This window comes from Apteryx rowi, unplaced genomic scaffold, assembly GCF_003343035.1.
Source record: "Apteryx rowi isolate R43461 unplaced genomic scaffold, aptRow1 scaffold_220, whole genome shotgun sequence".
NCBI classification, from domain to species: domain Eukaryota; kingdom Metazoa; phylum Chordata; class Aves; order Apterygiformes; family Apterygidae; genus Apteryx; species Apteryx rowi.
In genome coordinates this window covers 1,355,630-1,380,003 of record NW_020448531.1, presented here as the reverse complement: position 1 = coordinate 1,380,003, position 24,374 = coordinate 1,355,630, and the positions used below count along the sequence as shown (strand labels likewise).

Genomic DNA, 24,374 nt, shown 5'->3' with positions numbered 1-24,374 from the left:
GCGGCGCCAGCGGGAGAGCCCGAGCTGGGGGCAGCTCATCCCTTGTGGCCTCGGTTTCCCCGGCGAGGGGACGCAGCGAGCTCGGCGCCTCCAGCTTGCACGCGAGCAAGCCGGGCTTGCGCTGCGGAGCTGCCCGGGGGGGAGGACGGGCTGCGCGTGAGCAGTATGCGAATTGGGTCCCTGGGTGTTGCTCTCCTCGCCGAGCTTTCTCAATACTTACTGACTCCACTGAATTAATATTTGCACAAGGTCAGGTGTGATAGAGAGCATGTGTCAAGGGCATGCACAAACACATACGTGGCAAATGTCTGGAGAGAGCCGTCCTGCTGCTGCTGGAGGCTGACTTCCAAATGACCTTTCCTGGCTTGGAGTCCTGGGTTTAGAAAAGAGCAGCTGCCCCCAAAACCCAGCGCTCCCCAAAGAGCGAGCGGGCAGAGCTGGGGCTGGACCTGCCTCCCCCGTACTTTAAGGGGGAACGATAGGAATCGGTTGATTTGGCCCTAACGTTGGAAGGGAGAGCGCGCTGCGCCCGCAGTGCCCCCCGAGGGGGGGGTGTTGGGGCCAAGCCGAGACCCAGCGCCTCGTCCCCCACCTCTCCCCCGCTGCTGGTCCTTCCTCTGCGGCACGGGCTGGGCTCCGCGTGCAAACCTGCCGGCAGGCTGCACGGTGCCGTGCGGCTCACGTTCAGACAATAAAACCTCACCATTTTTTTTTTTAGCCAGACCCCTGCAAGCTGCCGTGCAGCAGGTCTGTCTGAAATAGTCGTTTAAAATGCAATTGCAGCAAAATTCACTTCCTCCTTTGCAAAAAGGGGAAAAAAAGCAACAACTCAACCGTCCTTGAAGCAGGAGCTCGTCCTGGGCCTGGCTTCACGCTGCCCTCTCCGTTGGCTCCATTGCCACGTGTGGGCAGACGTTAAGCCGCATGGAGTCCGACTCCGTCGGAAGTGCTCCTCTTCCTCCCGTGCCTTCCCTGCGAAGGATGGCAGGAGGGACCGGCTGTGGCCTGGGCAGCCCAGGAAAGTCGGGAGGTAAAAGCGGGGTCTCTAGCAAGGCTTGAAGAGCAGCAATGGCTGAGCCCCAGCGGGCGCCGAGCCGGTGCGGGGTCCCGGCTGTGCCGAGGTCCTGGCCGGAGCCGTTGCGCTCGGAGCCGCGGGGACCTTCTCGGGGGGACTGGGCGCATCTCCCGGGGCCTCAGCAGGGCCCCGGCTCTCCGGGGTCAGAAAGCACAATTCAGCTTTGTTAGGAGAAGAAAGCGGAGGGTGGGCGATCTGAAAGCAGGGTTTTCCCTTCTCTTGTCTGCTTTTTCTTCTCTCCCCGCCTCCCCGCTGCTTAAGCCGACAAAACCGGCTGAGCGGTTCTCGTCTCGGGGTGGGATCTCGCCCGGCACCGCGTGTTTCGGCTGCCAAAGGCTCTGGGTGACTTTGGAGGGTTTGTCCTTTCGGCTCCGGCGAAACCAGCCGGCCGGCCAGCACCGCGCTCCGGGCCGGGCAGGATCGGCCCCGCCGCCGGTCCCCTGCCCGGCGCCTCCATCCCTCCGCGGCGGAGGGGAGGACAGCTAACAAATCGCGGACAATCGGGGGGTCACGGAGGTTAAACGCTAACTAATTCGCCCATTGAATGTCTTCCTCGGCGTCGCGGTGACACCCGTATTGTCGGCGCTGACACCGGCCTGCGCCGACGCAGCCGTTAGGCGAGGTGCGCGTCCGCCGCGTGCCCGGGGCTTGTGCTTCCCCGCGGGCGCTGCGGCGGGCCGGTGCCGGCCGCGGGGCTGGGTGTTTTCGTTAGCAGGTCCCCAAGAAGGCGGCGTTGCCCCGTCCCTCGCTGCTGCGGCGCTTCCAGCGCTAGAGCCGTGGTGCCGGGCGCTGCGCGTCCCCCGGAGCAGGTACCGAGGGACCGCGCTCTCGCCCATCTCCGGCTCCAGGATGCCTGAGCTGAGGGGCTGAGCGGGGCAAGGCTCCGCTCGCGTCTGCGCCCGGGGCCGGGGCTCCGAGCGGCTAATTCGGGAGCTGGAGGCTGCCGGCGGTTTCATGGGCTGCTTCTCCCTGACCCTTGCCCCGCCGTCCCGTGGGTGTTGGCGGGGCCGCGGCTCCGCTCAGGAATGCGGCACCGAGGGGGGACGGAGCCGCATTCCTCGCCCGGAGCCGCGCAGGCTCCGACGGATCGGGGCAGTGGCGGCCCTCCGGAAGCAGCCTCGCCTCCTGCACCGTGGAGCTGCCTTGGGCTTCGCCGGCTCCGGAGCCGTTGCCGGCTGGCGAAGGCGGAGGCGGCCTTCCTTGGACCACCCTCGGGAAGGGCTCTGCTCCCTCCCCGGTGCCGTGGCCAGGCTCTCCCCAGGTTCCCAGCACAGCAGCTCAGGACCGATTCCCCTTCCTCAAGCTGTGCGAGGCGCTAACATCCCGTCCCCTCCAAGGGGGCAAACGTTCTCCGGGAGCCGGGGCGGGAATCGGGCCCCTGCCGCGGGAGGAGGCTGCGGCCCCGCCAGGGTGGGGAGCCTCCGCCGCTCGGCGCCGTGCTCAGCAGTCCGGGACGAGCCGCTGGGCGTTACCAGCTGCGGCTGAATCACGCCGGAGTCTTTCGCTGCGTTTCTTGATGATTTTTCCTCTTGGCAAGCGGACTCAGCGGTCCGGCCCAGCCCGGCAGCGGGGAGAGGGTGCCTCCGGGCCCCTGCCCTCGCCCCGGCACCCTGGGGGCAGGCGTCGGCATGCCGCTCTGGGAAGGCTTCGGCGTGCCGGCTGGGGCTGGACCCGGCTCTTCCTCGCGGACACCGGCGAGGCATCGCGGGCTTCCGGGTCCGCGAGGTGTGTCCGGGCCGGGCCCTGCTCAGGGCTCTGGCGAGAACAAAGGCTGAGACGATCCGATGGGGTAATTGCCGCTTAGCAGCGCTCCGGCACCGCACGGAAGGATGCAATAGAAATTCCTCGCCGGGCCGCGGCTGGGCCCTTCGCCTGGTGCGAAAGAGGTGCCTGGGGTTTGTGAAACCTCCCGGCAGATGAATCCTGCAGGCTTTGTGTTGCCGTTTCTGCCGCACGGGAGAAGGGCGGATGAAGGGAGTTGTTCCCGACTGCTTGGGGTGCGCAAGGGCGGCTGGAAAACCCTAATCTGCCGTCTGCTCCTTTGCACTCGCTTGCTCTCTCGGCTGCTCGGGGTCTCCGATCCTCATCTCCTCTCTTATCCCTGGAAGCGGCGCTGGCCCTAGGCGCTGCGCGGTACCCGCCAGGGAACGCGGCCCCTGCAAAGCACCCGAACCCCCGGGCCCTCTCCGCTTAGGGCGGCAGAGGGGAGGCACAGCCGCGTCCTCCCCGACGCCTCGAGAGGAGGCCCTAGACGTGCAGATCGGAGGCCTCGGTCGGCAGCGTTCGCACAAGCCCAGCCTTCCCGGAGCGGCGAACGCGCAGCCGGCGCAGTCGCGGATGAGATAGCGAGGGGCGAGCAAGAGCCTCGTATTTGGACGCCATGGGACAGCAGAGCCGGGCTCCATTAGGTGTTTCGGTAGGTGTTTAGTAGGTGTTTACAGGGAAACGCGAGCCCTCCCTGTGCGTGACCGAGGCTGTGGAACTTGTTGCCACAGGAAGTCGGTTGCGGCCAGGAATTTAGCAGGATTTAGCAGCGTTGCTGCTGACGAGCACGTCCTGAGCGGACGCCTCGGCGGCTCCTCCAGCGTGGCGGCCTGGCTCCGGGAGCGGGATGCGGCCGCAGCGTCCCTCTGGATTTTTACCGCTGCTGGTGAAAGCGCAGTTGGTTCGCGGTACCCGAAGCGCATTCGGGGCTGTTTGGGGGGAATGGCTGCAAACAGAGGAGGGGGGTTATTCCGGGGGCATCCCCAGGAGCTCCCGCGCAGGACCCCGAGCCCCGGAGCTGCTTCCCAGCCGCGCGAGTGAGCGGCACCTGCGCGGGGGTCTCTGCTTGCCAGGTGGAGCCGCCGGCCGGGAGGCGGCCGACCCGCGCGGGGGACAATGCTGGGAACCGGAGGGAACAATGGAGCCGACGGGAAGCGCGGCACCGATGACCCCGCAAACCTCTCCCAGCCGGCTCACCCCGGCTCCCCTCTCCGGAAAGGGGCCCCGGCCCTCCTCGGGAACGGGGAGCCTCGCGCCGCCCCGGCCCTCTGCCCCGGGCTCCGGCTCTCGTGCCGCTGCCCGTGGGGCGCGGGCGGTTTCGGCGGCTCCCCCGGCCCGGCACCCTCGCTGCCCTCCCCGCCGCCGCCGCCGCCGCCTGAGCTCACATGATAAGAATCCCGCAGGGCCGGTCAGTGGACTCCATCTGACACGTCCGCCTACAAGGGAGCAACAAAAGGAGACATGCCCTTTTTACACACGGGTGAGGCTCCCTTTAGTCCCGTCTTGCGCTCGTTAGCGAGTTCGTAAGGGGCCCGACCCCCCCCACCTCCCCCCCGCTTTGCCCCTCGGCCGCCTCTTGGCTTCGTTTAACCCGTGCTTTTGGGGAGGGGGCGCAGCTCCCCTCCGAGGGCGTCCCGCGGGTGTCTGCAGGGGATTGGGAGCGGGTGCCCGGGGCCGTCGTCCCCGCAGCCCGAAGGCGACGCGTCCCTAAGCCGGGTGCTCCGGCGCCTGGTCTGCCCCGCGGGATCGGGGCCGGGGGAGGCTCCCTTCGCCCTTCCCATTCAGATGCCTCAGATGGGTGAATAAGACTTGATTTTGTGGGAAACCACGTTTGAACATCAACTGAAACACTTTATTTCAGGACTTGTAACCAACCACTCTGGTTTTTACAAATTACTTTCTTTTTCTGCAGAAATGTCTTCCCCCCCCCCGCCCCGAATCCGGGCGCTACGTGTGAGCCGCGCGAGGAGAAATGGCAGGGCCGCGACGCGTTGGCAGGGCGTTTGCAGGCAGCGAGGCGGTGGCAGTTTTGCATGGCGACCTTGGGGGTTTTGAGGGGGTTAGAAGGCGGGTTTTCCTCTAGGAAGAGCCGCGGGGTTCGGAAAGCGTCGGCGCAGGCACGGGTGCGCGCGTGTGCATTGAAAACGCAGCTCGCTTGTTTATTCTTCATTAAATAACTTTTTAGCGTATGCAGTTCCTCCTCCCCTGCTTCACCCCCTCCATTGCCGGTGGAGGACAAAGAGAGACGTGTTCCCTGAGGAGAAGCCTCTTAGGAAGCAAGAAAGAAAGAAAGAAAGAAAAAGAGCAATCCCGCCGGCCCGCCAGCCCTGCTCAAATAAATCAGAGAGGATTCGTAGCTGCCTCCCGCCCGCTGCTGCTGCTTCGGCCTGGTGCTGGCTGCTTTTCTCGGGTGGGTTCTCAGCTGCTCTCAGAAAGCTCCTGCGTCTGGTTGCACTGTGTTTTTTTCCCTAAATGCAGAAATTCTGACCTTTTCAGACTCCTGAAAGACGTAAACTGTAGCCTTGCTGGCGCGGCTCGAGAGCTTTACCGCTCGTGGGGTGTTTCTCCTCGCAGCCCGGCTCGCGGCTCGCATGCTCCAAACACAGGCTGCAAAAAGGAAGGAGGAAAGAAATGAGTTTCTGGCTCTCCTGATGACGGAAAAAAGACTTGCAAATGATTCCCTGGGGCTTGAAAACCTGGAACTGAGACATCCGGAGGGGTCGTTTGGTTTTTAACTCAGATGCGGGGACCCCGGCTCGTGCCGCTGGGTCTGGGACCGAAGCGTTTGCTGCTAACCGTGCTGGGACCCTGCGGTCTCGGCGTTCGCCTTTGCCAGACCAAGCCCAGCAAATTCTTTGCTCTCTTTTTTCAGGGGAGGGGATCTATATAAAGCCCTGGCAGGGCGGGTGTGAAGGCTCCTGCATGCGAGGCAGCAGCCGAGCGGTTTGATTAAAAGATTTGTCTGGCTCCGGCATAAACCCCTGAAGTTGCAGGGGCCGTGCTCCGGGAGCCTCATTAAATGGCAGCCTCCCGGTGTCGCTTTCCCCTCCCTGCCTTAATTGCCGGCTTTGCTTACACCTCGCAGGGTGGCTTTTAGCGGAGAAGAGGCTTCTTCCGCGGCCGAACGCGGGACGGGGGCGGCTCGTCCCCTCCCCCTGTATTTGCTGGGTTTATTATCTCGGTGCAACTCGGCAGACCCTCTCGGCACATACCGCGGGGAGGGCTGGGCCTGCCGGTGCTTTTGTGCGGACGACTTTCTCCAGCATTCCTGGCATTGCCGAGGCGGCCGCGTTCCGGCAAGCCCATTTAAAGCCAACGGAGTGGGATTTTCACGTAATCTGGTTTGAAACGTTAATCCGGTCATCCACACCGAAGGCCAGGCTGGGATCCTACCAGGGTGCTGCACGGGCGCGGGGTTAGCGTCTTCTGCCTGCGGCATGCCTAATTCCTCCTTCACTTAATTATATATCTATTGGAAACAGCCATCTGCCACCTGGTGCTGAGCGAGGCGCTGCTGGAAGGGTGGTGATGGGGCTGGGGAGAAGGAGAGTTTGCGCGAGGGCAGGGCGGGCTCGCACGCTAATCCGGGCAGCGGCTCGCAGCAGCGCTCGCGCTCGGGACCCAGCCGCGCTGGCAGCCGGCGCTCGCCTCCGGAGCGGACCCCTAACGGGAGCAGTCGATGGCTCCGTGGCATCCGCGCTGTGCCGCTGGGACAAATGCTGCGCTGGGAGCAGGGTTCCCAGGCGCTCGCCGCCTGCTCCCCGGAGCGCGAGGAGCCTCGGGACGAGGAGGGGGGAGGCCGCAAGGGCAGGCGGCGCCGGCACGGACCGTCCCGCGGGGTGCTGGGGAGCGGGACGGCTCCCGGGAACCCCGCGGCGCCGTAGTCCTCCGCGGCCGGCTAGGCGGCATTACCGGGAAGCAGCAGGACCAGCGGAGCGGCGTCCCGTCCCCGGAAGTGTGCCGCTGGCGCAGCGGCCGCCCCGCGCCCGAGGCCCGTTCGGAGAGCGGCCGCGGTGGGAGCCGGCCGGGCCCTGCGCCCCTGCCTGGCGCTGCGCGGGCTCCCTCGAGCCCGGCTCTGCCCCTGCTCGTGCTCTTTTTTGGCACAGCGTCATTTTTCCTTGACCTCGGTCTCGGTCTCGGCCGTTCGGACCCAAGTTCCTGGGGACAAACTGGAGGCCGGTGTCCCCATTCGGACAGGATAGTCTCGGGGCAGCTGTTTTACAGATTAAGTTATTTCCACCTCCTTATAGCCTGCCTAATTACGAAATGTAAATCTATTGACTCAACTGCATAAACTGTGGCAGGGGTGTTTCCTCGTGGCTTACTGCCTGACAGCCTTTATTATCTCTTCACGGAGCCTTGCAGTCGGTAATTGCGTTTCCCTAATGAGAACCCGTGTTTTTTATTTAACAGGGTAATCGCGTCCGAGCGCGGCTTGCCCCGGAGTGCAGCGCAGCAAAATTGGCACGAACGGCGCTTCTGCACCTGCTGATTTCAGTCCGGTGGCGTCAGCAGAGGCGGGCTCGCGCCGCGCGCGCTGGCGGCGCCGTCGGTTTCGCAGGGTGCTGAAACGAGAGCAAATTTCGGTTCCTCAATTTTTATTTTAAGATCTGATATCTAAGCTTTCCTGCGATAAGCGCTGTTGGGTTTCATCGCCGGCAGCAGGGCAGGGGAGCTGCTGGGGGTGGCGGCGGTGGGGTTCGCTGCTCTCCCCAGCGCAGCCGTGGTGCCTGGGAACGGCGGCGAGGGGTCCTGGGCAAAAGCAGGATATCATCAATGCAAGGAAATCCTGTAAAGGCTTTGTGGAAGTCACTAATTTCTTTCCCTTTCCCTGCCTCCGCCGCTGGCCAGGCAGCCCCGTTCTGGCAGCGGGGGACGAGCAGGGACGGGCTCTGCGGATGCTGCTTAAAGACGCTTTCGGGGCAGCCTGGTGTCCCGTCGCAGCGCAGCCGGGGGCCGTCTCGGGGCCGGGGGGAGCCGCCTCGCCGGGGCCTCGGCGATGTCCCGTCTGCTCGGTGCGCTCCCCGCTCGCCCCTCCTCGAGGAGCTGCTCGCCTTTGCCTTCGCCGGCCGCGCTTCCCTGCGGAGCTCCCGCGGAGCTCTTTATTTTGCTAGAATTAGCAATATCTGCAGCCTAGCTGAGGATAACGGGGAGGCTCTTGGAGGAGGACAGCTTCTCCCAGCGGCGTGGGGCTGGCCGCCTGGGCTCCAGGCTCGGAGAGGAGCCGCAGCATGGAGCCCAGCTCGGCCACCCCGGCTCGCAGCGCCCGCGGGGCGGCGAGTGCTCGTGGGGGCGGCGTGCTCCCCGCAGCCGCCGAGTCCTGCGGAGCTGTCGAAATCCTGCTGGAAACCGCAAGTCGCAGCTTGCGAAACGTGCCTGCAGCGCGCCGGGAGGGCAGGGGCCGGGCGGGGGAGCCCGGCGCGGGCGCACGCAGCCCACGGGCGCTGCGGAGCACCTCGCCTCTGCCGGGGCTCGGGGAGCGGCAGCGGCAGGCAGTGCCGCTTCCAGGGGGAAACCCCTCCGTGGGGTCCCAGTCCCCCAAAGGCGCTGCGCTGCGGGGAGGAACCCTGGGGCCAGGACAGCCGCCGACTTCCCGAGTGCCCAAAGTGACCGGTGGCACCGAGACGCACGTGCGCGCGGGTCTGCATCCGCCTTCCTCCGAGCATCCGGCCCAGGCCGCGTTTAAGTGCCCAGAAATCCCCTTTGACGCTTCATCCCCGAGCGTCCAGGTGAGCGCGGCTGGCCCTGCCGCCCGGGCGCCGGCTCGCTCGCTCGGTGGACTTTGGCACGGCCGACGGCTGGGCTCCTTGGCTCGCGGGTCGGTCAGCGCTTTCCGCCCTCGGGAAGCGATGAGGATCAAAGGTGTATTTAACGATCGGCGCGCGGCCGGCGACCGGCCCGCCGCCGCGCTCCTGCTAATCCCCCACAGCTGAGCAGATGCACGTTTTCCTCAGCTGGCGGCTGACTTTCTTTCATCCTCTTAAATTGGTACATTACCGTTTCCTTTGAAACCGAACGGGAGCAGGCGGAGGAGCGCCGCGCCGAAGGCCCTGCCGGCGGGAAATGCCCGGCGGTCCCAGCGCGGAGCGCCCGGGGCAGGGGGATGCTCCCACCGTTCTCAGTGCAGCCCCGCGTGTGCTGAGCCCTCCCGGCCCCTCCGCCTTTGGTTATCCCGGTGCCGTTGCTGAGGGTTCGGAGAAGGCTTTCGGAGGTGATTTCCGAGCTGGATTTCTGCCGTGTTGGGTCCGTGGTCTCTGCACATGGGGGAAGAGCTGGGGAGAGCTTCCCTGGAAGCCGCGCGTGCACGAAATCAGGGCTGTCCTGCCCCGCAGAGCCGATGCGTCTGATCCGGAAGCGTTTGCGCTCCGTGGGTGATGCCGTTGGCTGTAGCCCGGTCTGGCCCGGAGGAGCCCAGAGGAGTTTTAGGGCAGTGAATGAATCGTTGCATTTGTCTCTTCCCAAAACGCAGAACTTAGCTTTCCGCTTCAAAGGATGCTTCCCCCAGCTGCCAGCAGTCTGCGGGGAGGCCCCGAGGAACTTTATTTAAGGGCTGCCTTTATAAAAATTGAATGAACCAACGTTTTAATAAATGGCTAATCAATTTTTAGAGCTCTGCAGGTTAATAGGTTGCTCGCGAGGCTGCCTGCTGCCTGCCTTGCCGGGGTCCGTCCGCAGGACGGCTGTGCCGCGGGTCCCGAGGTCGGGACGCGCCGGCGGTTAGCGCTGGACCGGGGCTCCCCAGCGCCAGGTAAGGCGCTCCCGGCCCCGGGCCGTGCTCCCGCGGCCCCGGGCCCGTCCTCGGCCCCGCGCGGGGGAACAAAGCGCCTATTCAGGGCTCTCGGCTCCCCGAGAACAAGCGCGCTCTGTGCGCGGTTTGATCATGTGTTATCTGACAGCCCGGCTGCCTGACCCCAGCCCCTCCGCTTTCTTCCAGCGACCTTCCTACCCGCGCGGGAGCGTTTCCGGCGCGCCAGGAGCCCGTGCTCGGGGAGCTCTCGCTTCACACTTCTCTTTCCTGCCACTTTTATTTTTTTGCAGCTCCCTTTTTCATCCCCCGCTCCGGTGCAGCAGAGCAGGAGGGTGATGTTTTTCCAGCCTTCCCCTCCCCTCTGCGAAGAGGCATTTTTCCCTCCCTGGATGTGTATTTAATCAGCTGGCTCGGCTGCAAAAAGCCTCCTGCCTTCTCATCCCACCTCCTCTCCGCTCCTTTGTCTGAAATGCGGGAGAACAAGTGCTCGTGAGCCCGGAGCGAGCCGGGAGCTGCTTGGCAGCGTCGGCGCCGCAGCCGCGCTGCACGTGGGGGGCTCGGGGCTCGTTTCGCGCTGTCGGAGCCCCGCGGGGACGCGGGTCCCCTCCGGTGCCGGGACGCGGCTCGGGGCTACCCGCCTGCCCCTGCCCCGGGGAGGGCAATTCCCGCGGGTTGGCGCCGGCGGCGCGGTCTCGGGTGGGTTTATCCTCCCGCTGCCGGCGCCGATAAGGCTGGGCTGTCGCCCCCGCTAGCGGGGGGATAAGGGGCCGTGGGGGCAATTAAAACGAGGGTTTAAAGCAAGCGGCCAGGTGCCGGTGGCGGAGCAAGGGGGTTCGCGGGCGCTGGGCTTTCCCCCGCGGGTCTGCGGGTTGGGGGGCCGATCCCGCGGGAGGCTCCCGGCACCCGCTGGTGGCGGGCCGCGGCAGCGCCAGCCGGGGAAGCCCCTTCTCCGCGTGCGGCTTTCAGAGCCGCTCGAGGAAACGGGGGAGGCTGGATTGGCGGAGGCCCAAGATCCCTCAGCCGGTCGGGAGCAGCCTGCGCGGCCGTGCCCGAGAGCCGCGGCCACCGCGACGGTGCCCGCGCCGCCCCGCTCCCCGCACCGTGCGTCCTGCCTCCGGGCTCGCTCCCACCGCTGCTCAGCCCCGGGGACCGGAGGCGCCCGCGCAGCTGCCGGGACGGGACGAGCCGAGCCGCGGCACCGGGGCCAGCCGGGCTTCGGGGCGGCACAGGGGGCCGTGGCGGGGCCGGGTCGGCGGTAACGGCAGCTCCCGGGTGTTTGCTCAGGGCTGGGGCGCGCGGTCGCGGGGTTTCCAGGGGAACCGCGGGTTTATGGCTTTCCTGTAGCGCCCTTCCCCTGCTATCGGCTCAGCCTCATTGATCCCTTTGATCGGCCGCCGGCGGGTGAGGAATTGCAAGCAGCGGAGGGGTCCCTGCGCGGGGCGCCTCGGGCGGACGCGCTCCGGCCCCGGCTCTTGCCGGCCCGCGGCTCCGCGTGCCGCTCCGTGCCGCACCGGGCAGGCCCGCGGGACGAGCCGCCGTCGGGGCCGGCGTATCGGTTACCCGGTTAACGTGCTAATCTGCCGAAGCGCAGCCCGTGGCCCCGCGGTACGTGCCTGTTGAGTTACGTGTTAATATTTATAGCCCCCTCTCGGCAGCCCCGCGGCCTCGGCTCCGCTGGCAGTTGTTCAAAATTGTCATTGAGAAAAGCGAGGGCCGCTGCTTGGCATGGGGGAGCCGGCGAAGGCGGGTGAGGGGGCTCCGTCGTCCCTTCCCGGGGAGGGAGGGAGAGCGGAGCGGCTCCGGCTCGGCGCTGGGAGGGAGGAAAAGGCGGCTCGGCAGCAGCTGGATTTGCACCTCCCCAAAAGGGGGGAGAAGGCCCTTGTCCTCAAAGTCCTCTCGTCCCCTGCTCACGGTCCTGAGCGCTGCGCCGGGGCAAGAGCAGGAGCTGGTTCCCCTTCCCGGCGTGCCTGGCCCGTGCCGCGGCGCTCGACAGCTCTTTAGCCAGACGCTTTCCTTGGTCAACGCTCAGGGAGAGGGATTATTCCCCAGACCACCTCCACCAGGCAAAAATCGTGCTGGGATACGGCTTTCAAAACTTGGGGAGAGGCACAGCTTGCAGGAGCGTGCATGTGCGTCTGTATAATTTGCTCTCCAGGCCAGCAAATCTCGCTGCCATAAATCAGGGCTGGAATGTGTTCGGCTGTCAAACACTGGGTGGGGTCCCAAGACAAAAGCTGGCCCGAGCATAAATGGACGCTTGAGGAACGTCTGTGTTGGAAGCCCTGCATAGATCTTCCTGTCCTGGCTTAGAAAAACATTTCCCGGTTGTGTATTGCTAAGGCTCTCTGCGTGGTGCAATACTGCACCAGCTTCATTAATCTTGTCGGGTTTACTCCAGGCATCGTGCCTTGGGCAGCGGGAAGCAGCCTGCGAGGGAGGCTTGGAAGGGAAATGCTTTTGCAGGAGGAGAGGTTGCCAGCTCTACGGTCTCCTCCCGACAGACACGAAACCTCGCCGGCGGGGGCAGCCTGCTTTCAGCACCAGCCTCCTAAGCCAGATTTGTAGGTTTTCAAAATGGGAGCAAGTTGTGAAAGGTGGAGCTTGCCCGGAGCCAGGGCCGCGGGAGGCGCACGGGACGGACCGCAGCGCGCCGCAGCGCAGAGGCATCCTGCGAGGGAAGCCCTCCGGAGAGCAGCCCGCCCGCGTCCTCAGCATCCGCGCAAACCCGCCGGCGCGGAGCAGCGCCAGGCTCTCCCCTCCGCTCTGCGGGGGGAGGCTTTTAATGCCAGCCTGTTCCGTGGGCTGGGTGAAATCAAAGCGTGATAAAAGACGGGGTCGCGGGGACCGGGTTTCGCTCCTACAGGTTGCCAGCGGGAGAGGAACCAGCAGCACGACGGGACGCGTCGGAACAGGTCCGGCGACGGCTGGCGGTCGTAGGCTTGCGTGCCCGCGGAGTCACGGGAGGGAGACGCAGCTCACGTTCCTTTCCGTCTTGTCACAGCGATGATTCTCCGGGGCCGTATCCCCAGGCGCCCGCCTTCGGGCGAGCCAAGGCCAGAAAGGCGGTCTGTGGCGTACGAGCGTGCCAACAGCCCGGCGTCGGCTTGCTTAAGGCGCGTGGTAGGTGCGGAGGCTCTCAGGAGGAGGGAGCGTGCCGACGCATCGCTCCGTTCTGTGCCAAGAGCGTGGCGGATGCTAAAAATAAACTGGGAATCCGCGTGCTCCGGGAGGAGCTGAGGGCTTATTGCGGGGTTTGCAGTGTCGGAGCCGCTCCTTGCCTGCGCGTGAGGTTGGTGGCAGCGCGGTGACTTGGGGCGCTGGAGCTCTGGGGCCGGGGTCCGAGCAGGGCAAACGCCTCCAGTCCCCCTTCCCCAAGAGGCGCTCTCCTGGCGCTGCCGGCAAGGGACACGCAATGTTAACAGCGAGCCGGTGCTCTGCCACCCACGCTCTGCCCCGAGGGCCTCTGCGCACCTCGTGCCACCTCCCTCCGTGCCAAAGCACTTGTCGGAGTAGCAGTTAAACTGGGGGCTGAGAGCCTTGCGCGCATGCGTAGACCTTCCCCTTCCCACCCCTTGCGTGCCGTCCGGAGGGCTCAGTCTGCGGGGCAGGTTGTGCAGCGGCGACTTCTGCCCTTTGGCAGAGGGGTTTCCTAAACTGTGAGTTCCTCCAGGTCCCCGAGTGCCCCGTTACCTGCGGAGCAGCCGTGAGCAGGGCGTCTTTGGAAGGACACGCGCTCCTGGAGCTGCTGGCGGCCTCGCGCAGCCCTTGCACCCGTAAGGGCCCGGCCACAGATCAGCCGTTCGGGGTGCTGCCCCCCACCCCGTCCCCGCGGCAGTCGGGTGCCCCCCCGAGCTCCTGCCCCGCGCTCGGGAGCTCGGCCGCGCGGGGCTCGCTGTGCCCGGCAGCTCCTTTCCAGTTAACCTTGCCGTTCGACGTGCGGCACAGCTGCAGGCCGTGACGCGCTCGCGGCCTATTCTTGGGGAGGAAATGTTGCTGCTCTTCATCTGAGCTATGTCAAGTGTGTGCCCCGAGAGCGCATTAATTACACCAAGTGGGTGTTGCTCCGCGGGTGCATCAGCTGTTCGGAGAGATCAGCTCTGCCAGCGAGCAGCGAGGCGTCAGTCACCTCCAGCGACGGCACGGCCAAGGGCGGCTTCCAAAGCTCCGCGGCCGTGATATCTTTCACCGCCTTTCCAACGAGGGGTGATCTGGTCGGGGAGTGCGTGATCTGGCCTGGTTCCTGCCGCTCGCTCAAAGTCTGCAGCGTTTCTTCTCGTCTTGCAGCAAAGCGCGTGTTAAGGATCGAGCTTTTTAAAAGCTTCCCTGTGCCACTTAGCACTCAGCTCCCTCCGAATCGGGTTTCCTGGGAATTTGGGCACCCGCCCCGGGGTGACCCTTCTTTTTGCCACCTGTGACCACATGCCACAATCTCTGCACGGCCGTGAGCCTGCAGCGCGTGCGGCTTGGAGAGCTCAAAAGGCAAAGAGTCATAGGAGAGATTCGCAGGCAGGAGATCGCAGCGTCTTCCTGGGCCCCCGGCGATCCCTGGGGATCCCTTGGAAGCCCCTGCGAGCGGACTGCTTTGCCACCTCTTCCTGGTGCTTATATGGATCCCGTCATTGCCCTGAGAGAGCTGCTTGCAGCCCTCGGATGGATTTTGTTCTCCCAGTCCTCTGTGTCCGGGCGGCAGCCGGGGCAGAGGGATCGCGCACCTTGCTTTTGCTCCCGCAGGACGGTCCGGTGGGGCTGGAGGCTGCGCCTGCTCTCCCCGCACGCAGCCACGTGCTCCGGTCACGGGTGGGTGCCGGGCTGGCGCGGGGGCGGCGGAGGCGGACGAGCCCCACACCGCCTTCTCCTCCCGCCGTAGCCACCGCCCCGTGTTTCGTGAGCCACGTGGCTCGGGGCAGCAAGCGCAGCGCGCCAGGGATGCTGCTCCCGGGAAGGGGCCGCGCTTTGGAAACGCCGGCGGTGTTTCCCGGCTTTCAGCAGGCGGAGGGGAGGCCGCGGTTGCAGGCAGCCGGGCCGCCGTGCTCCCCCCTTCCCCTGCCAGCTCTGCCCCCCAGGCGGGCCCGGCGCCTGCGCGGCCTGGGGCCTCCCCTGATGCGCGACGTGCCGGTTCCCTGCTCGCTTGGCTTCCTCCAGCGCAGAGCTTGACCCTCCTGCGCGGGGCTCTGCGCCGCTGCCTGCGTGCTGCTGGGCTTTGGGAACGGAGGCTGGGGGCGGTGGGGCTTCTCTCCACCCTTCCACCCTGCTCCGCTGCGGACACATGAGCGATTTTCTTCTCTTCTCGTTTGTGTGCACAGTTGTACGAGCTGGACGGCGACCCCAAGAGGAAAGAATTCCTAGATGACCTCTTCAGCTTCATGCAAAAGCGAGGTGAGCTCGTGCGTGCCGTCGGCCTTTCTCTTCCCATGCTTCCTCAGCTGCGAGGCTGGGCTATTTAATCCCAGCTCCCAGGGCCACGGGTTTTATTTCCTCGCATATCATTATAACCTCAAGGTTAAAGCTCTGGCCAGACTAGTAGTTAATTTTTAACCTCTTTGCAAACTGGGGTCAAACCTGCTCCATTGGAATCGGTGCCATTAACTCAGCAGAGCAATTAAAGTCATTAAATTATTGCGCTGGCCCTGCTTTTTGTCCCTTTGAGTCTCATTTTATCAAAGTCTCAGGAACTCACTGCCCCTTCTCAGCAAGATTCGTCCCCTTCTGAACAGTTTTTGCCGGTTTATTTTACTTCCTCCTCCACGCTGTCCTTTCCCTCTATTTGTTGCAAAGGTGGCAAAATCCTGCACTATTTTTTTGCGTCTTTGCCTCTTCTGTTTGTCTCCCCACTTTTCAAATACGAAGGGACATAGCTCCATATCACAAACACCTCAGGAGAGGGGTTGATATGTTGCTGGAATGAATCCCTTTTCTTCATCCCAAAACTGCCAAGCACTCCCTGAGTTGAATCTGCAAATTCCAGTCACTCCTCCGCAGCCCTGACGTGTTTGCTGGACACCCCTTTGGTCTGCGCCAGCATCTAAGCAGGAGCTGCTCCATTAACAGCGCACAAGAGCCGTGGTTATGGCATGGCCACCCGGGCCACAACCTGCACTTGCACTGTGAAAAGCAGCTAGCGTTTTCTGCCTCTTTCCCTGCGAGGTCCAAACCAGCCACTCTTCAAAAATCATCTCCATTTTAAGGATTAATGGGGACATCCAAATCACTGGCCACGTTTGGAAAATGCTGGCCTGTGGTATCAAAAGGAGACTGTCAAATTAGTATCTGTATATAAGCATATACGCATACACGTATTTTCATTATTTTGTTGTAGGACCCCCTATGGGGGTCAGTCTGGTTGTATCCTGCTGCAATTCTTGTCCTGGTCTAAACCTGCCTCAAGCTTAGCTTCCCCAGCGGAGGATCTCCCCCAGGCAGAGACGCCTCTGAAAGGGCCTCGGGCCAAACGCCCGCTCTGCCAAACACCCGTGTGAGCTCTGGGAGCGTGACTCCTTGCGTGGTGTAGACGGGGGCAGCTCTGTGCCCTTGCTGGTTTGGACTGGTGCGGGCTCTGCGCTCTAGGTGAGTATTTTCGGTCCTGGGGTGGAGGTGGCTTTCGGGACAATGTCAGCAGGTGAGTTTGTGCCGCTCCGTGAGCAGCACGGGAACCGCAGGGAAGGGCTGGGAATCGATGCGAAAGTCAAACACGCAAGAGAAGGCACTGTCCCATCCGGCCGGGAGAAGGGGCAGGAAATCTCCGCCGACAAGGCGAGGCTGGCGGAGCGCGGCGCGGCGTGAGGAGCGTGCAGCCCCGGTGCCGGAGCCGGACCGCGCGGAGCCGCGGGAGGTGCTGCCCTCTCCCGGTGCCGCTCCGAGGAGAGCGGCCGCGCTGGCACCGCGGCGCCTGGCGCTCCGCAGCGCTGTGCCTTGGTGTCACTGCTGCGCGCAGCCCGAGGGCAGGCGGCAGCAGGCCAGCGTTTGGGGTGGAATCGGGCCAGTGGGGTAGAAAACGGCAGAGGAGCTCCTCTGCTAGGATATCCGGGAGGTCCCAAACATCCCAGGCAGGGGCATCTGCAGTTTTGCACAAGTTAGTAAGGAGGCGAAAAGGCAGCAGGCTCGGAGGTGCTTGCCGATTCGGCACCTTTGTTTAAGAGGCTAAAAAGTGAGGTGTTTATCTGAGCCAAGGGCCTGTTTTCTGCGTGGAAAACAGCCCTGGAAACGCTGATGCATCATTGCAGTGAGCCTTTTGTCAAAGAGGCATTTAGGAAAGCGCGTGTGTGTGCGCGCGCGGGTGGGGAGGAGGGGAGGAAAGAAGTGGGAAGGAGGAATAATTGGCCGGGCGTTCCCACGGGCTCGCTCCATCCCTCTGGGGTCCTTGCGGAGCCCCTGGCGTTTAAACAAACAACGCGGAGCGGCTAGGTAAAGCTCTCGCGAGCGAGGAGGGAAGGGAGAGGCCCCAGGGAAAGTGGAGTGAAGTAATCGCTGTCAGCATGTTTTCGAGGCAGGAAGAGCTGCGGTCCGTAGCCGGGCAGCTGGAAGTCGTGGGGGCTGTCGTCGCTGCCCGGAGCGCGGTGCGCAGGGAGCAGGGCCCCAGCGATGCGGTTTTGTGTCTCGGCCGAAATCTGGCCGGGGGGTGCCCGCCTTCGGCCGGGGAAGACCCCCGACGTGGGTGCCGTTGGTGAACCGCTTCCCATCTCTGGCTCTTGGGATTCGAGCTGCAGAGGGGGGGGATGGAGATCTTCCGTCTCATTTTCTGTTGTTTGAGGTTATAAACCCACACACGCACGTGTGCCGCTCCTGGCACGACGGGACCCTCCTCTCCGCGGCCCTGAAGTGCTGCCGTAGTTATAAATAGCTGCTGTTGCTGGCTGCAGCTGACCACAGTTCGACAAACCACATTTGGCCCCATTTCGGTGACTGTGGCTGAAAACTCTGAGTTTCTTTTTTCTTCATGGGTAGAGCTGACGTTTAGCAAGAACTCAATGAAGGGGGGGGGGGAGCGTTTTAAAGAAAAAGAAGGCAATAGTGGAAGAGAAGGAGAGAAATTGCCCTGTTGCCTCTGCTCCTCCTTTTGTGCGATATCTGACCTGGAAGCGTCCTGGGCTGCCTCTCTCCTGCCCCTGCCAGAGCTTTTCCCCTACATGAGGCGACTGAATCACGGACGGGGTTGCAGGAGCCGACGAACAGCCCGGCCCCGAGTGCTCCAGGCACGGCCTCTCCGCGCGTCGCCCTCCGTCCCCTTCCCGCCCACAGCCGTGTTCTGAGCTGCCCGCGTGCGTCGTGGCAGACGATTTACCCTTCAGGTCTCCCCCGGGGTCGGGAAGGGTTTCCAGCAACCGCCCGGGGTCGTTCTGCAGGCGGACGGCTCTCGCCGGCCTGCAGCAGCGGCCGGGGCCGGGGCTCGGCCCTGCTCCCTCCGGACCCTCGCGGCCGATCCCTCGCGGAGCACGGCGGCGCTGCCTCGGTGCTCCCCGGACCGCGTCCGCCTCGTCCTGGTGCCAGCGGGACTCGGGCCGCCTTTTAGCTGCACGTGGCCAGCCGGGGGCTCGGCAGCCTCTCGGACGGGATCTCGCTGGGGTGGCAAAGCACCAGCCCGACCCTGCTCTCTCCTCTCCCCCCCGCTCCGCAGGGACCCCCGTCAACCGGATCCCCATCATGGCCAAGCAGGTGCTGGACCTGTACATGCTCTACATGCTGGTGACGGAGAAGGGAGGCCTCGTGGAAGTGATCAACAAGAAGCTGTGGCGGGAGATCACCAAGGGGCTCAACCTGCCCACCTCCATCACCAGCGCTGCCTTCACGCTACGCACCCAGTGAGCGGCGGGGGGCTCGGCTCGGCACGGCGTTTTGGGGGGGGGGGGGGCGTCCGTCCGCTCCTCCGCGGGGTCGGCGGCGGTGCCGGGAGGGACGCGCTGTGCCGGCTCACCGGGCCTTTCCGCCGGCAGGTACATGAAGTACCTGTACCCCTACGAATGTGAGAAGCGAGGGCTGAGCAACCCCAACGAGCTGCAGGCGGCCATCGACAGCAACCGGCGGGAGGGCCGCCGGCAGGGCTTCGGCAGCTCCCTCTTCACCTACTCGCCCGGCGGCACCCACAGCCTCCTCTCCTCCCCCAAGCTGCAGGTGCCGGCCCTGGGGCTGGCCTCAGCCACCAACGGCGGCTCCATCGCTCCCGTGCAGAAGATCAAGAAAGGTAACAGCCCCCGACGCGGTCCGGGCCGCGGCTGAGCCCCCTCCGAGCACAGGGAAGGGTTTGGGAAATCCCCCCGAACGGGCAGGGCTGAGCGTGGACGGCTTTCGTTTCGTGGCTCCTCGGGGATGCTCTTACTTTAGGGTTGTGGACCGGGCTCCAGTCGCCTCCCCGAGCTCGGTGGTTCACCCTCTCCCCCCTCAGAAAGAGCCCGGGGTGCCTCTCCGCGGGGGGAAACTGAGGCAGCGTGGCTCGTGCCGGGAGGAAGGGGAGGCCTGGCTCCAGTTACCCCGCTCCGATCCTTAGAGGGGGGAAGAGGAGCGGGGCAGCTCTTCCCGGTGTAGACACGAGTCCGGGGCGGGCCGAGGTGCAGGGTTTGTGCGCGGAAGAGAGGGATCCGGAGCCGGCGTGGCAGCACCCCGCCGTCCCAGCGCCGCCGTGCGACCAGCCTCGCCGCTCTGCCCCTACAGAAGAGGACTCGCCCATCCCCATCTCCATGCCCAGCCGGCTCCCCGTGTCGCTCGCCGGCCACCCCGTGGTCGCAGCCCAGGCTGCCGCAGTGCAGGTGGCCGCGGCCGCTCAAGCCGTGGCCCTGGAGCAGCTGAGAGAGAAGCTGGAGTCCGGGGAGCCCCCGGAGAAGAAGATGGCGCTGGTGACGGACGAGCAGCAGCGGCTGATGCAGCGGGCCCTGCAGCAGAACCTCCTGGCCATGACGGCCCAGCTGCCCATGAGCATCCGCATCAACAGCCAGGGCACCCGCTCGCCAGGTCAGTGCCTCGGCCCCGGGGACGTCACCGTCCTGCCGGGCAGCATCCCGGCCCCGGGGCAGCTCTGAGCGGTGGGAGCTGCGCCCGGGACCGTCGCGATCCCCCGTCCTGAGCCCACAGGGTCTGCTCGGACGCCGGGGGCTGCAGCCGTGTCTGTGCACGGCGCTGCTGAGCCAGCTGACCTCTGGTGCGACGGGCTGGATTCGGACTGCCTAAACCTGGCCTGGCTGCTCCGCTGGGATCGCCCCGCTGCTCCCGTGCCTGCGTTCCCGGGACAAGCAAGATCCCAGCAGAGCAGTCCCCTGGGACTCCTCTGCCCCCTCCGGTCTGGTACACACCGGTGCGGGACCGGTTCTGAGATCCGCCAGCGCAGTCAGGAGCAAACCCGAGCGGCAGAAGCCCGAAGCTGCCGTTTTGCGGCAGCCCTGGGTCGGATTTTGCTCGGAGGCAGCGCGTGCCGGCCCACGCGGTCAGCGTTGCAGTCCAGCTCTTTCCAGGCTTCTCTTTCCTTTCTTTCCCCTCCCTCCTCTTTGCACCTTGGCACCCCGGGACGCTCGGCAGCTGCCGCGGCGTGCCGTGCCGCGCGGGCAGAGGCCAGGCAGCGGCTCGCAGCTGGGCTCGCCCAGCCCTAGGGAAGTCGCCACCTTCTCCCAACGCCACCTTGGCCGCGCGGGCGAGCGGAACGGCCTGCGAGCGCGTCCCCCGGTCGCGTCCCCGCCGCCCCCCGCGGCTGGCAGACGTCCAGCCCAGGGCTCCGGCGCGCGTCGCTGCCCGCGCGAGGCCGCCCAGGGGCTCCATGGGGTTCGTGACATCTGCTCTTTCCCGCGGCAGAGAACCGCCAGGACTCCGCCATGAGCCTGACCAACAACGGCACGAATAGTATTAGCATGTCGGTCGAGATCAACGGTATCGTCTACACAGGTAAGGGCCGGCCAGCAGGGCTCGGGGCGTCCCCTCGCCCCTCTCCCGGCCGCTCCGCCTCGGCCGGCTCCTTCCCGGCGGAGGTGATCCGTCGCTGCCGGGGGGGGGACCCCCGCCTGCCTCCCCCAGGCTCTGCCCTCGGCTCTCTCCCCAGGTGTGCTGTTCGCCCAGACGCCGGGCCCTTCCTCCTCCTCCTCCTCCTCCTCGCTCCCCTCCTCTGCGTACAGCAAAGGCGGTGGCGGCGGCGGCAGCCGGAGCAGCGGCAGCGGCGGTGGCGGCGGTGGCGGCGGCAGCGGGACGGGCAGCGGCGTCCCCCAGGCAGCCCCGGCTGGTTTGTCTGTCCCTCCGAGCTCTACCTCTAACAACTCTTCGCCTTAACGCCCCCCGCGCCCCCCCGGCCCCCGCCGCCGCAGCGTCTCGTCTCGCCAAACCCAACAGAAATAACACGGCGGCCGTGCGCGGCGCTCGTCCGAGCCCGGGCAGGGCGGCTGGCGCGTGGGGCGCTCGGGGTCTGCCAGGGGGTCCCCTTTTGTTTTTGTGTTGTTTTGTTTTTTTGTTTTGTTTTGTTTGCAAGGAAGAAAAGCTTTAGCCCCGGGGGGTTTCATTAAAAGCTGCCTGGACTCTGAGCCATCGGCTGTCCCACGAGCGTTTTGACACGATGCATTGTAAATCCAGAACTGTTTACCTCACACACATCACACTTTGCACTGTACATTTATTATTATTATTATTATTTTTTAACTCGTGTTACCTCCAGACAGACGTACGGACACCTGCCAACGCGAGCTTTAATGAAACCTCCTGGCCCTCTTTAAAGAAAAAAAAAAAGAAAAAAAAATTGGAAATCGGGAGATATTTTATTCATTTAGATCCTTTTTCTTCCCCCTTTATTTTGAGAACTACACTCACTATATGGGATTTTAAGAGGTTGTTGTTTGATTGTTTTGTTGTAAATAGCTTCTATTTTATTCTTTAAAAAGAAAAAAAGAAAAAAGAATCGAACTTTAACATGCAAATGATATATATTAGTGTTCATCAGGGAAACAGGAGTTTGGAAACCTTTTAACCTCCTTTTTCTTTTCCTCTCGTTGTGGTGCGATGTTGTCGGTTTCGAGCTGTGCTCCTTTCTCTGGAAACGCCGCTGACGCCCCGCCGGAGGGAGGCGGGCGTCCGGCGAATAAGCTCAGGTGTTTGTACGCGGGGTGGCGGGGGGGAGAGGGGTTTTTTAGGCAACACGGAGATTCCCGGGGGAGGAGGATCTGCGTTTATTAGGAGACTTTTCCCGAGCGGCTGCGGGGGGCGAAGGGAGCGGTGTCTCCAGCTGCTGCTAAACCGACCCGGTCCCTCCTGGCCCCGGCGCAGCAAAGCACTTAGGCGCGGGCTTAACCTCCGAGGCCGAAACTCGGGTGGGGACGGGGGGCGCCGGGCAGAACGCCGGGGAGAGCCGGGGTTTCGCGGGGCCTCCGACGGGGCCGCGGATCCCCGGGCCGGCCGGGAGGCGACGGACCTCGCGGCTCCTCCGGCGCCTGCAGCGAGCGTCGCCCTGCTCGCGCCCCGGCCCCGCGGCGGGCGCCCGGGGCTCGCGCTCCTCGGGGGACCTTGCTCTGCCCTGCGCGTCTGCGTCGTCGTTTTAATTTCTCGGTGGAGAAAATTAGCTTGATTTGGTCCCCCCCTTCACACGTGCCCGTCGAGGGGGCCCGGTGCTGCTGCGCTCGTGGCGCGGCTCTCGCTGCGTAATTAGGTCCAGGGAGCATAATTTAGCCGGCACCGTGCTGCGCCTGCCGGCTCCCGGGAAGCAGAGCGAGAAGGAAAGTTGCTTGGGAAGAAAAGCACCATTTTAGAGACAATCCGGGGTTTGCTGTGGCGTTAATGTGCTGAGCGAGCTTGGCGGGACGGAGGCTGGGATCGGTCGCACGGGTGCTGGGAGCCTGCCCAGAGGGGCCAGGAGCAGGCAGCGCTCCGGGATCGGGATCAGGATCGGGATCAGGATCAGGCCTTAAGCGGGTTGCCCTGTGCGCGTGGCAGTGGGTCCCCAAACGGGGAGCGGGGTGAAGACCCGGCTCGCATCCCGCCCTGCCGATTCGCAGGCGCTTTTAACGCTATTTTAACCCATCCCTGCTTGTCTCTGAGGCTTCGAGCCCAGGCAGCCGGAGAGGAACCACCCCGCTGCCGCCGCCGCCGCCGAATCCCCCGCAGGCCCCGGCCGTGTTTTCCATGAGTTAGGTTTTGTTGGCAGGTCTCCTTCTTTTCTTTCTTTCTCTTTTTTTTTCCCCTGTAAGGAGATACTACTGTGCAAATCCAGTTTGGGCACATTTTCCCCCCTGCGCCAGCGCCTCAGTTGATCTGACACCTGATCTTTTATTCACGCTTCGAGCAGCAAACTGGTTTTATTTGTGCTGGGGACTGGGGTGTTTTGTTTGTGTGATACTGCAGAAATCAGCCAGAAACATCAGGAAAATCTGGTGTTCTTGGTCAGCGCTGCTGAGGTTCCTGCTTTCCCGTGGCATAACCTGTTTTTTCGGTCGCTTTTGGCGTAGCGCTGACCCGGGGGTGTTTCCCAGGTTGTCCCAGGCAGATGCTGTCTCCGTGTCCCCAAATGGCTCAGCGCCAGTTCAGTGCATCTGGTTAAACGAGCTCCTTGGGACCCGTGCTGGGGCCTGGGCGCTTCTGGGCATCGCAGATCCAGCCCGTACCCTCACCGGGGCGCGAGTTAGAAAGGGAGCGCTTGAAAACTGGCCCGAATACCTGGCTCTGAGCTCTCAGGAGAAGCTGCTCGGGGCGTCAGGACCGGAGGCGAGACCTCAGCTAAGCCGGCTTCGGCGGTGAGCTGCCAGCGCTTGGAAATCTGCCGCGGGAAAGCGGGATCGTGGCGCCCGCGCAGCGCGGGGGCTCGAGGCCAGCTCCTGCTGCCGATTTCCGCCCCAGCGCTTCGAGGCAGACGAGCTCCGATGTTATTCCGGGATATACCCCCTTTAAAGAAAACCGGCGGGGCCATCCCGCGGCGCGGCAGGGTCCTTTCACACGGCGTGCAGTTAAAATGTCCGGCTCGGCACTCGGAGGCGGAGGAAGGAGCCCAAACCCGCAAGGTGGATGGGCCGTCGCCCCGTGGGGTGGGATGTGCAGCAAGGACGGGTGCTTCGAAGGGAGAGGCTGGGCGATGGGCGCGATCCCGTCGCACGTTAAGCGCTGGCTCTTCCCAGCTTGCAAACTGACCCTGCGAGACGGGGAAGGGCCGGCTGCGAGGACCGGGGCCGCGCGCCCGTGCCGGCGGGGATGCCGCCGGAGAGGCACCGCTGCAGGCTGGCTCCTCTCCGGCGGGAGAGCCGATGCCACAGCGGGGACTTGTGCCTTTGCGCCCTCCGAAATGGTGGCGGGCAGCTGTGCGGGGCCGGGGGAGCATCCTCCCGGGGCTTCGGCATGCGGCTCGGCGTCTCCGGGGGAGGCCGGAGCGGGATCCTGCAGCCCGAGCACGAGGGATCTTTCTTAAGCTTTAACGCTGCTTTGCTTTAACTTGTGCGAGTTTCACTTTTCACCTTCCTTGGAAATCCTTGCAGCAGAATCGACCCGAAACGTTAGCCCGAGCAACGTACATCTGCGTGAGACACAATCGCGATCGGGTACCGAAACCTCCTCTCGGTATCTAGATTCCTCAGGTTTCGACGCCGCGCGCAGGGTTTTCCCCTTCCCCGGCGCGCGGCGACGCGGGCGCGGACGGCGGGACCCGCTCGGCGGAGGCGGCCCCGACGCGCCGGCTGGCTCGGTTTGAGATCCGGCCGGGGGGCTTTGGCGGGGAAGGGCGATTCCCAGCTCCGCAGCCGGGCGAGCACCCGGCAGCCAAGCTTGTCCCCCGCGGCCGCGGGATTTCGGCAGGACGGGGCGCCCGCCCGGCTGGGAGCGCTCGCCGCTCGCCGTCCCGCCGGCGGAAAG

General features: G+C 64.6%; 1 protein-coding gene across 1 annotated transcript in view; it reads left to right on the top strand.

Moving 5' to 3' along the window:
• Positions 1-21,455, top strand: part of ARID3A (AT-rich interaction domain 3A) — a 36,118-nt gene extending 14,663 nt beyond the window's left edge. The window contains exons 3-8 of the mRNA XM_026064813.1: positions 14,891-14,963; positions 18,199-18,382; positions 18,515-18,762; positions 19,230-19,526; positions 20,358-20,447; positions 20,602-21,455. Coding sequence (XP_025920598.1) covers positions 14,891-14,963; positions 18,199-18,382; positions 18,515-18,762; positions 19,230-19,526; positions 20,358-20,447; positions 20,602-20,825 — 1,116 coding nt within the window. The 3' untranslated portion in view covers positions 20,826-21,455. The remainder of the gene's footprint in view (positions 1-14,890; positions 14,964-18,198; positions 18,383-18,514; positions 18,763-19,229; positions 19,527-20,357; positions 20,448-20,601) is intronic.
• The last annotated feature ends 2,919 nt before the right edge of the window (positions 21,456-24,374 follow it).